This window comes from Apis laboriosa, unplaced genomic scaffold, assembly GCF_014066325.1.
Source record: "Apis laboriosa isolate Shangri-la unplaced genomic scaffold, ASM1406632v1 scaffold9_cov152, whole genome shotgun sequence".
NCBI classification, from domain to species: domain Eukaryota; kingdom Metazoa; phylum Arthropoda; class Insecta; order Hymenoptera; family Apidae; genus Apis; species Apis laboriosa.
Genome location: NW_025224966.1, coordinates 6,200,088 through 6,214,026, shown reverse-complemented (window position 1 = coordinate 6,214,026; position 13,939 = coordinate 6,200,088). Strand labels below are relative to the sequence as shown.

At 32.5% G+C, this 13,939-nt stretch overlaps 1 protein-coding gene across 1 annotated transcript in view; it reads left to right on the top strand.

Annotated features, from left to right (window-relative positions):
- The window catches only part of LOC122719919 (mediator of RNA polymerase II transcription subunit 12-like), a 420,913-nt gene that overhangs the window by 144,318 nt on the left and 262,656 nt on the right, over positions 1–13,939 (top strand). The window contains exon 3 of the mRNA XM_043946182.1: positions 9,064–9,123. Coding sequence (XP_043802117.1) covers positions 9,064–9,123 — 60 coding nt within the window. The remainder of the gene's footprint in view (positions 1–9,063; positions 9,124–13,939) is intronic.

The window sequence follows — 13,939 nt, the reverse complement described above, 5'->3', positions numbered from 1 at the left end:
AAGGGAGAAGAGGAAACGCGTAAAGAGGAGGGAGGATGGAAGGAATACGAGTTTAGGCTTGAAAAAGCTACAATTAAGCTCGTGAGCTAGGGGCGTTCTTGCGATTTTGAGAAAGAGTTTCTGGAGACGTAGAAATTTTTGCTTCGAATTTCGATTGATGAGAATTTTAAAACAAGTTTGGAAATTTTTTCGCAGCCTGCTTGTAATTTTATTACAAGCAGACGAGCAAAACGTTTGTTCGATGCGATTCTACGTTTCGTTGATGAGATTGAGGCTAATTTGAAAATTTTTTTCATAATTTTTCCCCCTCGAAAATCGTCGTATAATACGCCTCAATATTCGTCGTGTTTATTCTGCCTATCAGAGTCGGTGGAACGTCGCTCGAATTATTCTAGAAAATATTTTAATTTCATTCGGAATGTTTAATTTTCAAATAATTGTGAAATCGGTTTTACTTCCCTTTTTCCCCCCTCGAATTATTTTTGAATATTCAAATAACCGTGAAGTAATTGTTGATTTAATCGTACGTCAGGCAACAGAAGAATCTTATTTATATTTATTAAATTTCATCTTTTAAAATTTCATTATCTCGAGCGTCTCGACTTTTTTCATCATTCATTTTCATTTCAAATTAAATTTATTCCGATACATGTGCTCGTTCAATTTCAATAATTTCGAATACACTTATCTTTCGTTACCTTTTTCGTTTAATTTTTACGCGGTATTCGAAACAACGCTTGTCAAGGATTAATTAAAACCACGTTTCCGTTTGATGAAACAGAAAATATAATACACGTGCCTCCTCGCCCCCCTCATTATTAAAGATCGCAAATATACATAACGGGAAGCCGTAACACGAGGTAATTTGCATCATGCAGCAAAAGTTGCGGTATTAACAAAATGTTAATTTTCACTAGACATATCATTATTCCGCGCGAGTGAAATTATCGACTTTGTTCAACTTCGTTCTGTCGTGTGAAACGGGTAATTTTATTACTTAATCAGTTGTAAATCTCGTTTTATTATCGTTCTCGTTTTGAAATTACGCTCTATTTTGCTCGTAATGCTCGACACGCAACAACATCCTAATTTATATTTTTTTATTATGCCGTTCTTTCGTGACCAAAAAAAGAAAAAAATGAAAGAAAGAACATTCGCGATATCGGGGAACCGATGGAGATGGAACATCCATTTTGCAAGGATCGTTGGATTCACGAGTATCAAAAATTTGTTTGTCTCTTGACCGGCGAAAATTTGTTTCGTAAATTTATTACCGCGTCACGTAGCGGCACTTTCGCGAAAAACATGATAAATTTTATTACCCGGAAAAATGAATATATATATATATAAAAAAAAAAGAAATTCATTTTTTTTTATTATATATATATATATATATATATATATATAAAGAAATTCATTTTTTTTTCTCGCCTTTCGATATTACATTTTTTGGGAAGGAAAATAATGTTAATCGAATTCGCACAGTTCAATTATCTCGGTTCCCTGTAAAATTGAATTATTTTAAAACGTTGCAGTTTAATTGCATGTTTATTCGTCCGATGGAACTTCGCTCGGAACACGAGTCAAAATTCTGATTGTTTCACAAGTGGTTATTTTACTTTTATTCTATTTGTTTGGTCTTTTTTCTTTTTTTTTTTTTTTTCGTTAAAAAATTAAATTTAAATCTCTATCGACGAACACAAATCCTGATGATTTCTTTAGAGATTGAAAATAGACAGATTTTTCATATTTTCTCTTTATTTCACGAAATTTCCCACTTTTTCACTTATATTATAAGTATATGTATAGTATATAGAAGAAAATACTTATAAAATTACGTGACAGAATGATAAACTCGCAATTTCGTATGAAACTGTTCGAACGAATCGTGCCACCATAAATTAAAGAAGTCACTCGATCGTTGCTTCTTGTTATTTTCACGAGGAGCACGAATTGTTCTCGATCATCTCGATCGTTTCACGATTGTTCTCCAACATTTCGCCCTCGTAATGAGGCCCGTTTGGACGATGTCTACGAAATCACTCCCTAACTGCGTTGGAATCATCGTTATTCTCCGAGTGTCCTGATAATTCCTTCAGAAATTCTGGCGACGACACCACTCACCGCAATGGATCAACGTTTGTTTCCAGATCCTTTTCCTCTCCTTTTCTTTTTTCTTCTTTTTTCCTTTTATTTCTTTCTATTGTCATTTTCTTTATTTTCTCTCTCTTTTTCTTTTTTTTTTTTAGTTCCCTTCAAACACTTTTGCAACTCTGGTGGATCGTTTTCCTTCTTCCTTTCATTGTTGTTTTCTTTTATTTTCTTTCTTCAACTGTTTTCTCTCTCTCTCTCTCTCTCTTTGCAACATTGGTGGATGGTCCAATCTACATGTTTCTTAGAGAAATTTCAACAGTAAGTTTTTTACGCTCATCGATCGTCCACGAAGTTTTTTGTCTCCCTTCAAACCCAATTTCTGTAACGTTTACAGGCTTCCCTCGCAAACTTCGAAGATGGATTTTTCACGCTCACGATTATCGATCGTTTCCACGTCGGCTGTTCGCATGTTCCCTTAATTGGACGATCTGCTCGCGATAATCGACTTGGATATTGGGAACTTGATTGCGAGTGGATTACTTTTAACAGCGCTCTTCATTTTTTTTGGCAAATAACGATCGATAAGCGGTGAAACGATTCAAATAAATTTTAATTCGATCTTTTTAAAGGGAATATGGAAATATTTCTTTTCTATTTTTTACATTTTTTTTTTTTTGATATAAATTCTATTTTTATTAAACATTCATCGAAATGAGAATAAAAATTTTTACAGAATTATTATCGTACATTTGCTCATTCAAGTTTTCTTATTCTTATTAAAAATATAAATGTAATTATTTCGTTATCTAAATCTCTCTTTGTTTCCCTCTTTTACGTCTTTCAACTGTTTTAGAATTTTATTCCTTTCGATCTTGTCATCGAGATCACGAAGCGGTGAACGAGTATCGGATTTTCATTTTTCTCACGTTTGTAGCTCGCTCTACCTACCTACCTTTTTGTACCCCTTTTTGTCTCGTTAACTCTTATATCCTTTCTTCAAACTTTCTGCCATGATTCAGCGATTCCGCGAAATTCTTCCTCAGGCTTGCCAACGTCTTTTATCAGTTTTCTCCTTACATCATATTCTTATATCTTATCCATTTTATGTTCCAGCAGCTAGACCTGTTCACCTTCTTTTATATCGTAAAGCAAATATAAACGTGCAATATATTTTTCATTTTGAATAACGATTAAGAGAACATTATATCAATTGATCCATTATTAAATTTTTACTTTTAGAGAAATTTGATTTAAAATTTTTTTAATCTTTCCATTTACTTATACTCGAAAAATGAAGAAAAGAATTTTAGGATTCCTGAACCATTCTCAAATTCTCTCTTTTTCTTTTACAATATCTATCCTTAATCTATACGTTTCTAAGATACGTTCTCAAAAGTTCCATGACCTTTGAGATTAAAAATTCAATCATTTGCTGCATAAATTTCGATATTAAAATTACAAATTTTCACAATACGAAGATATTTTAAATCCAAATTTCTTTTATTATTTTCAAAAAAGTACAAAAAAGTCTCTTTCGAATGTTTAAGCGATTTTTACGATTCAAGATTGATTCGAGCTGATTTTCGATCATCGTGTCACAGTTTTTTCCGGAACACTTTGTATCCCTGGAGTACTTTGTAAATAAGATGGACATCAGTTACTGGACTCTCAAAGGAGTCTCTTAATCACCCGCTTGAGAGCTTCTTGCAATGGGAACACGGAATAACTTAACGAGCTGAAAGATTTACAACCAACCGTTGAGGGGGTAGCAGTTTCAAAGAACCACTTAGTGCTCAAGTTTTAGAGAATCGTGTGTCGCTGCATCATTTTTTAAATCCTGAAACCAATTTTAATAAATTTTATTAATGTACATCGATCACTAAAGATTGAATTAAATTAAATTCAATCTTGATTGTAAATTGTAATTTTTTAAATTTTACATTAAGAAATAATAGGCAACAAGTTTCGTGAAATATTTAATTTTGTTAAATTTTATAGATTTTTTTTTTTAAATAATTTTCAATAGAAGAAGATTAGTATGTTTCTGCTGGGAAATTTTATTCTATAGATTCTATTATATTTGCTTTTCTAATATTTTTCAATGGAAATATATATTTTTACTTATTTTCTCATGTCAATCATTTTTGAGGCGGATAAAGTTTGAAAAGAGCCACTTTCCATTGTTCCTTCCACGAGAAGCGTTCATTTGGTTAATTTTTTTTTTTTTTTTTTTTGTATTTTCAAAAAAATGGCGATGCACACCTCGCCTTTTGCCGAATAAAATTTTCCCACGGATTTTCGATTATTTGTTTTCATTTGTTTCCTGTGCATTTTTGTCAACGAACAGGTTTCCATTGTACGCGGTTTTCAACGCGGAACAAAGAGAATTCCGCGGAATTGGCACGACACTGATAACGAAACTATCTCTTACGTGTTTTACACGATTGTATATACACGTAAATTTTCTCGTTTCGATATCGTTTCGACATAGTAAAAAATCTAATATTTCTTTTCTTATTTCCAAAAATAAATGGATCGAAATTTCTCAAGAATTTGAGAGAAAGAAATCGAAAATAACGAAACTCTCTTATTCCATTAATTAATTTATTTTTTAGCTTTTTTAATTTATCAGAAAATTTATACCTAACTTTTATCATTTAAAATTTATGAAAATATAATATACGGAAAATATAATTTATTGACATAGAATTTCATCTTAAAAGATGATAAATGAAATAATTTAAAAAATTTTAAATAATTTAAATAATTTTAAAAATTTACAATAATAACAATAATAACAATAATAATAAATTCAATCAAAAAATATTAGGCAGAAAAATTTTAGGTAATAAAATCACTCATAAGAGAAATTTAGCTTGCATCTCAATAATGATAGTTCAAAGGAAACAAAAAAAAAAAAAATTAATTCAACAATACTGAGAGAAAATTGTGAAAAAATTTTTCGCGAGAATAGCCTTGTCGAACAGCCTTTTTCTCGTCGCTTTTTCGAATTAGGGACGCGATTGTTGACCGATCCACCGAAGCGGATAAAGATAAGGAGGGAACGATTCAGCGCGGATTCCGTGTTGCGGATGTTCGAGTCGATTCGACTTGTTTTTCTCCTTCGACGTGCCGTACCTGACCCTGTTACGTCATAAATTACAAAGTGCCGTCAAGAATCTTGGCTTGATATCGCGGACGAACCAGAAGAAACTGGTATCTCTGGACGGAAGGAAAATTTTATAATTTCTTTCGTTCGAAATTTTTACGACACTCTGACAGAAAACGATAAAAGCAGAAAATTTCACAGTGGATTTTTTTATTAATTTTTCTATGAATATATTATCGTATAGCAAAATTAATGATAGAAATTTATCTAAGAGATATTAATTTCTATTTCTCTTGAATAATAATAATAATAATAATAATAATTCTGGATTTAAAAAGTTATATTATATAATCTTCTTTCTCGATTTGCATCCTTTTATAAAAATATCCACGAAAATTCGTACAAATTTCCATCAATCCTCCCTTCTCGTCACTTTTCAAATACTTCTCCCCTATCCAATCGTCTTTTTCCTATTGTACATCCACACTGATAACAATTACTCTGAGTGAGTTTTTATGTTCTCCATGTTTTTCACATCGATTTTTCTCCAACCTACATTATCACGAATTACGTTCGAAGCTTTCATAAACGACCAAATAGGAGCCCATTCTTTTCTTTTTGTTCAGGAAAAAAAAAAAAGAAAGAAAGAAAAAAAATAAACGAAAGAAGAATGAATTTGACTCGTGAAAAAGAAATATTCATTCTAAAAAAAAAAAAAACGTCACAGTTACCATCTTTTTAATTTCACTGATTTATCGACCACATCGAACGCGTACGCATCATATAGATACGGTTTCATATTTCATATACAATAATTCGTGTAGAAGAAACATACGGTAGCCCATTGATACGAGAAGCTACATGTTTTGAAATTTATATAAACATCGGGATAAATAATACTAAACGCGTAGCATTTAGGAGATTTAATTAATTCTCATAGTTGCTATAACGTGTACGCAATAACTGAAAACTCGATTCACGGGAGTACACGCGGTTATATTTATCCATGTGACACGTAATATTGATTCGCCTCGAATTGTATGCTTGATATTGTGCTCCTTTTATTTTTTTGGACGTCGCACCAATTCCAAACAGGATAATGATTATTTTTTACATTGTATGCCGAGTCGTTGTTATACGGGCGAATTGTAAAAAATGTTCAGTGAACATTTTTTGAAAAAAGAATATTCATTCAGATCCTTATATTTGATTTGGGCGTTGTTATATTTGATTGCATATATCAGATCAGATTTAAATATCTCGTAATAAGTATCTTTTTTTTTCTTTCTTTCTTTCTTTCAAATATTCCTTCAAAAGAATTATTTCAAGGATTGAAAGAAATTGATGAAATTTGTAAGATGAATCGAATTTTATTCGTCTCTCGATTCGTAATAGATTACGACGGAGAGAAAAGTGAGAAATTAGATTAGAAATTGAAAATTCGATTCAATGGGTCAATTAATGGGTGTATATTATTGATCCAAACGATTCGCAACCGACATGATCTGATTTGAGATTGGAGACAATAGAATTATCGGGGATTATTACCGGTGATGTGTTATTCTAAACCATTGGGGAATTTACGATACGCATTTACGTGTGATTTATTATTGAATGACAAAATAATATGGTAGAGGATCGACGACACGAAGGTATAATGTCGACGACAATGGGTAATTAGCGTGTCTAATGATTAATTCATATCATATATATTTGTATATTCCTATATCCTATTATTCTGTTACATCGGAAAACGCGAATAGATTGAGATCGTGTCATCGACAATTTCCTATTCGTCAAAGAGATTAATGCAGAATACAATTTTTCCAAGCGCTCACATTGTCCTTTTCTGACAATCCTTTCATCCATTCTGGTTTACGAAATTATCGATTTTTCGAGTGGCGTTCATTCTTCATTTTTTTCACATCGATTCATTCGTTGATTCATTTGGAAGATTCGATATCGACGGGATATAATATACAGAACGACGAATGTGTACAGGATTGTTGTGTATTTGTCGAAGAATTTCGAGCTCTGCGAATCGAGCAGTTTGTTATCCCATCGATTCGTGTTTTAATCGATATTCGATCGTCCGATCGTTGGATTTTCAGAATTTTCTTACACCTTCCTCTAATTTACACATTTTTCAAACCGAAATATTCCGTTGTATCGATAAATATTATAACGATTTCAATCATCATTACGTCTTATCGCTATCTAACATTCGAACTCTTATAAATTTTACATTCGAACGAAAAATCTATCTAGAAATTCGAAGCTCACCCCAAAAATTAAAGATTATTAAGTATATTATGAAGATTATAAAAATTATAAAAAAGATTATTATTAATCTTCGAAATCCCTCCACAAAAACTTATTCACCCCCGTTCCTCGAGTTTCGGTATTCGAGCAAAAAAAAAATCTATCATACGAATCCGAGACTCGCCACAATGAATTAAACCAACAAACGGGGCCGCAAACAATCGTGCAGATAATGGAACGGCACAGTTGTTACTCCAGCATCCTCCATTTGTAGCGAAGGAAGGGGTCGAATTAAGCGAGATTGCGTCGCTAAATCACCAAGTCTCCGCCTCTTTTTTCCGCATAAACTATACCCGGGCTATAATTTCTAAACACCCCTGTTTCCTCCTCTCCCCTGTACTATATATATATATATATATATTTGTTTTTCTTTATTTTTTATTTTCATACATCCCCAGAAAGAGTCCCGCTTCCTCTTATTTCCCAATACAACCAGGCGAATGCATTTCCTCGGTGAGAGAGGGGTGGAGGGGGCGGCAGTTAATGGGTGGACTGCAGTCATGCTGGATGGCATTCCGCAGATTTACGGGGCGACAGCTTTTACTGCCGCGTTTCGGCAGTTTTCCCGAACGAGTCCCGCACGATTTCACGTGGGAAATCATCCCTTCCCATTTCGAAATTGACAGAGGTTCGATTGAAAAAACCGCGATATTCAGCCGGTTAAAAGCTGAAAGGTGTAATTGCCGATTTCGCCACGATCGATCGCCGATGATTCTTTTCGTTTCTCTCGTAAACCTGTGCTTACATTGGCTCAACGGTTGGTTGACCGCCTGCGCCGAATTTTTGGCCGAGAGAGAGAGAGAGAGAGAGAGAGACAATGATTTCTCTTCTCTTTCGATCCAGATTCCAATATTACAATTCGTACGATCGAAGTTCAATGTAAGGAGTAATCGATTCGATTTCTCTGCCGTGAATTTTGTCAATGGATTTTTTAAAAGATGATTAATAATGTTGACCATGGGGTAACTAATAAAATCGTGAAAGATTGTATTTTTAACAATATTTATATCGTTAGGAAGTCGTTATAGTATATGAAATAGGCTGATTTGATTTATTATTATTCGATAATCGATTATTAATATTGGATAGTAGTTTAATTACTTTTTCAATAGTTTACGAAAAAATAAAGCTGAATCATTAATTCTATGGTTATTTGTATAATGTGAAAAATCAATGCTATCGTTAACAAAACATCAATCTTTACGTCATTTGTTTTAATTTTTATAATTAATTTTAATTTCCATAGTTTTAAATTATTGTTAAATTATGTTTTTTTAGAAATTTTTTATTCTACTGCTTTCTATTAATTTCTATGTCTCTAATTATTCGATGCCATTAGCGTTGCCTACAAAACGATTATGCGATTATGTAAATGAAATTTGAAATCGTGAAACTTAAAATTTTCGATTCGACAGAAGAGAAAATCAAATTATATGAAAATGTTTTTATATAAATTAATAAATCAATTGCATTCTGATATTGTGATATTTGTTTGAAATGATACATAAATAATCGATAAAAAACGTTTTCTGTTACAGCCAACCATTTTCGGCACTGTGGCCTCGGACCTAAACCCAAAAGATGGCAACAGTCGAAGGGTGAGTACAAACGAGTGATTAAACCTCGTATCGGTGGTAATTAATTCTTTAACAATATCCTGTGTATCGTTACAACAAATTGAACTGCTAATTAAAATATTCCTCGATATTAAACATTTTTAATTGTCAGTAATTGGCCGAAGTGATAAAATATTTCGATTTATTTCCTATTTTAATATGAAAAATTATATGAATATTAATATTTCGCGATATTTTATTGAAATATTTTAGATTGCATCGATATCGAAATAATTATTTATCGTTAAACGATAATTAATATCCAATTAATTAACGAGATAATAAAAATTAAAAAAAAAATAAATAATAGGCAGATAGTCATTTTGTTATATTTTTAAACAAATAGTTCTCGATATTACGATTTAAATTAAATATGAAACGAATAATAATATAATCTTGTGCCGTGACAATAGATTCAAGAAAATATTTTTCTTCCTAGTAGAAGGAAAATTATCCACGATAATTGTGAGAATAATTGCGAATCGAATATTTGAATAATTATGAAGGGAAGGAAAGGGTAGAATAGTGTAAAAGATAGAATAGAGAAAGTCTGGGGAAGAAAATTTCGGTCTTATTCTTCTTGGTCTCGCGAGACTCTTAATGGGTAAAAATTGCTGCTAAGTCGGTGTTCTGCTTTCCCCTCTTTTAAACGCTCAAAGATAGAGCGTCCTAGCGCTCTAATTAAAAGTAACTGCCGTGGCAAGCAAGACATTCAACCTTTGAGATCCTTTCTGCGGCCATCTTAACGCACGAAGTCGCCTTTACGCCTTGCATAAATTTTTCGTAATTGCAGAATCATGCAGAATACTACTGGGTCCTTAGTGGGTCCTAGTAGTGAGCGTATAGAGAAAGCTGTTGCTTAAGCTCGTGGAAAGAGAAATTTCGTATTTTTTTATTTTGCTAAAGAAAAAAATTTAGAATTTTTAATTTATTTTTGGATTGATATTCCAAATTAGTAAAATTTTCATCAATCTTTCATCTCTTTACTTATAACTGGATTATTTAAAAAATAAGAGGGGTGGAAAAGATTATTTTGAGATATTAAAAAATACTTACCTCGAAAATTAAACATTTTTATATTGATGATATGAAAAATTTGTAAATTTTATTTAACTGTTTCGATTCGATGGATTTTCTGGCGAGTAAGATTTGATCTTCCATTTAAATTCGCTGCTCTTGTGTACTTTATTGACCGAATTTTTTCCATCGTTTACTTAATACCACATCCTCTCATGCCGAGGATGATTCACGCGTGTGTAAAAATAAATATTGTTACAGTTTGCAAGAACGCGTGTGCGAGGCAAAAACTAATCTAATCGAAACACCTGCTGTTATTTCACAAAATTCCTGGCTGACGAGTTCGTTACATCGATTCTAAATTTCATTATTTTCTTTTATAATTGGTAAACATTGAAAATACTCGATCGTGGAGAAATCACGATTTGTCATTTCTTAGGTAAATATTTTTCCACGATTGACCGTAATTCGATTCCCCGTAACTCGTATTGGAAATTCCCAATTATTTGTCGAAAAGAAATCAGAATTAATTTAACAGAATTATTACATATTCAAGTATCCACGTTAACCATTAATTTAATAAATATTAAATTTAATTATCTATGACAGTTCATTAAATAATCAACCTAATATAAATCGAAACACCTTTGAACACCATGTCCAATGTTACTATTATTAACTATCGAAAACACGGACAAAATTTCTTCTCCTTCCAGAGAAGTGAATTCTAGAAAGCCAGGTGTGGAAAATCTTTCAATAAGAATCCTCTTCAAACCCCTCTAAAATTCCACTACTACGGAATAATAAGTTGGAAACCGATCCTACCTTCGATCAGAGAGGTCGAGTTTCGCGTTACCCCTCTGAAACGGGCATCATTAAACAACCAATGCAACGATGGAAATTCCCGCCAGTAAGCGTTCTTCAGCCTCGTCGCGGATAAAAGTTCAGCGGATCGGATAAATTCATGAATGTTAGATGCATGTTGGATTGGAGAGGAACGCGCCTCGTTCCCTGAAACGTATCACAATTCCCATGGACCAAAGGGCAGGGGGGGGGGGGGGAAAGGGTGTCTTCTGCCTCGGCTCGAATCGATTCCGATGAATATTTAATTCACGATCCCCGATAAACGGCGTGCTCGGCGGCATCCTCGAGGAGAGTTTTTTTCTTTTTTTTTTTTTTTTTCTTTTCTTTCATTTAAACGCGGGATATATTTGTTTTGCGAAATCGCGACGATCCTTCTTTAATTCGATATATCTCGAATAATCGAACGAGAATATTTTGACGATTGTCTTAGGATGACGATTTGGATAATGTATAAAGTTTGTAATAATCGGATTATAAATTTATTAATAGTTTAGGAATAATATTTATTTAGTTTATTCGATGTTAAAGTTTAATTGACAAATTTTATAGGGGAAGATGATTGACTCGAGAAAATTTCGATATGAAGGAATGTTTATGTGTTATAATAGGATGTTATTTGCACTTATAAAGAGAAATTTAGAAATTTATTACGAAATTCGAAGAGATTATTATTTCAATTTTGTATAAATATTCAGAAAAATTATGTTATTTAAATAATTATTTTCTTCTGTACTTGCTGTTTTTTTTTTTTTTTTTTTTTTTAGAAACAATGGATTGTAGGTATTAATCTTCCATCGATTCTGTCCATTGTAAAGTACCAGCTTTTACCAGCTTTCCAATGAATTATTTTTCTGATTATCTCGCCTCTATGGAAATTTCTCTCGGGCAAAATTTATTGGATTGCATTGGTAAAAATGGTGGAGACCATCTGGAGAAGGTGTTTTACATAATCGAACATTAAGTATACTAAGCCGATTGAACGTGAATTATTTCTCTACCATAAAACATTACTTTGAAATAGTTGAATAATATGCTATAAGTTTCTATAAGCATATTATTCCTCGCAATATAACATATCTGCTATAACATAGAAAATTATTATTATTATTATTATTATTATTATTACTAGAAAAATCTTAAAAATTTCGACTTTCGTTATTATTTATAAATTTCTTGAATTTCCTTCCCTCCCTTCCCCAAAAAGAAAATATAAATAACGAGAGAATCTGCACAATTCGTTAATGAATTACACATTATAGAGTGAAATTAATCGTAAATCGAAGACAAATAATCAAAGAAAAATGAAGGAATCAATGGGAAAACGAAAATCATGGAAGTGGAACGCATAGTCATCGCTCGACCATAATTTCTATTCAATCGGCGATTTACGTTTAGCAAATCCCGATGAAAATTACTCGTCGCGTTCTCGTATTAATCCCCGTTGCACACGTTGGAATGACAAGCGGCCGTTGGCCGCTCTTCCATTTCGATAAACGCATCGCGGGAAAATCTGGTACGCGGATTGGCGCCGCGGACGTGATCACGAGCATGTAAATTCAAAACGATCCAAAACCTCATTCCGGAACACCGGAAGCCATCGGCCATCGGTTTCGTTTTGTTTGCGTTTTGTGTTTTCTCCCAGTTTTCAATTATATCGGTGTGATTAGTTGAAGTCAAGTAGGGGGGTTTAAATAGTATTTCTTCTTCTGTAATTTGATCTTGTCACTTGTGCGATCATAGGTATTTTTAGACGAATGAATTTAAGCTACGTTTAAAATTTTAAAAAGAAAAAAATAGATTGTTCGATTTTGAGAATGGAATATTTATTTATTTTTTTTTTTGAGCTAAAATGTTATTTTAAAAACATATCATTGAAATTTAAATAATATTTTTCCTAGTAATCTAATCTTTAAAATATTAAATCGACGTACGTGTATTATTTCGTTTTGTGAATCTTTTTTCTTTTTTTTTTTTCGTAACATTTATTTGCAATCTCGAGCGTTATTAAATTGAACGACGAATATTTCGAAGTTCGTCATAAAAATAGCGATGATTTTTTTTTTTTTTTTTTTTGGATAAAATGCAACTTTGCCGTGATGAATTTGAAATATCGTTTGTACAGCGTAAAAGTTACATGTGTGAGTCATTGTTTGTAACTTTACGATTCGTTTGTCAAATAGTTTTTCTAGAAAATATGGAAAATATTATTGGATATTAACGATTCGATAATAAATGATTAAAATTAAATTAAAACTTCACCAACGAACAAAATAAAATTACCAAAATCGTCCAACGATTCGTTAAACCGAACAATTTTATAAAACAATTTTCAACAATTTTTCATCGATGTACACTCTCGTTCATTCACAAGCGTAATTATACAAGAAACAATTGTATCACGCGATTAACGATATCAACCCCCCCAAAAAAAGAGATAAAAAAAAGGATTAAAAATATCTGTAAAAAATAAAAAGAATCGATATTTGTATTATCCTCAATGTCATCGATCCTTTCGATTGCCCGTTTTTGTTTCAATTGTAAAAAAAAAAAATACAAAAAAATCAACAACTGCGAGCAGAATCTCGAACGTCACGGATCGCGAGAATAGAAATAAGGATTGGAAAGGAGGGATGCGGAACGAGCAATAGGATTGAATGATTTCCACGTTATATTTGCCGAGGGTAAATATCGATGGTACGGAACAGGGGCGGGAACCGGTTTCGTTATGAATATAAATGTCGTTCTGCCTCCGCGCCGCGCTTCCGTCTAATAAATACCGAACGTTCCGGAAGCTCAAGCGTCATTGTGTCGCCGATTATTGCGCGAATCTCGTCTCGTATCGCGCAGATATAGCGGAAAATCTGTCTATTACCACGAAAGGGAGGGAAATGGTATCGTTGCAACGGTGGGGCTCCGT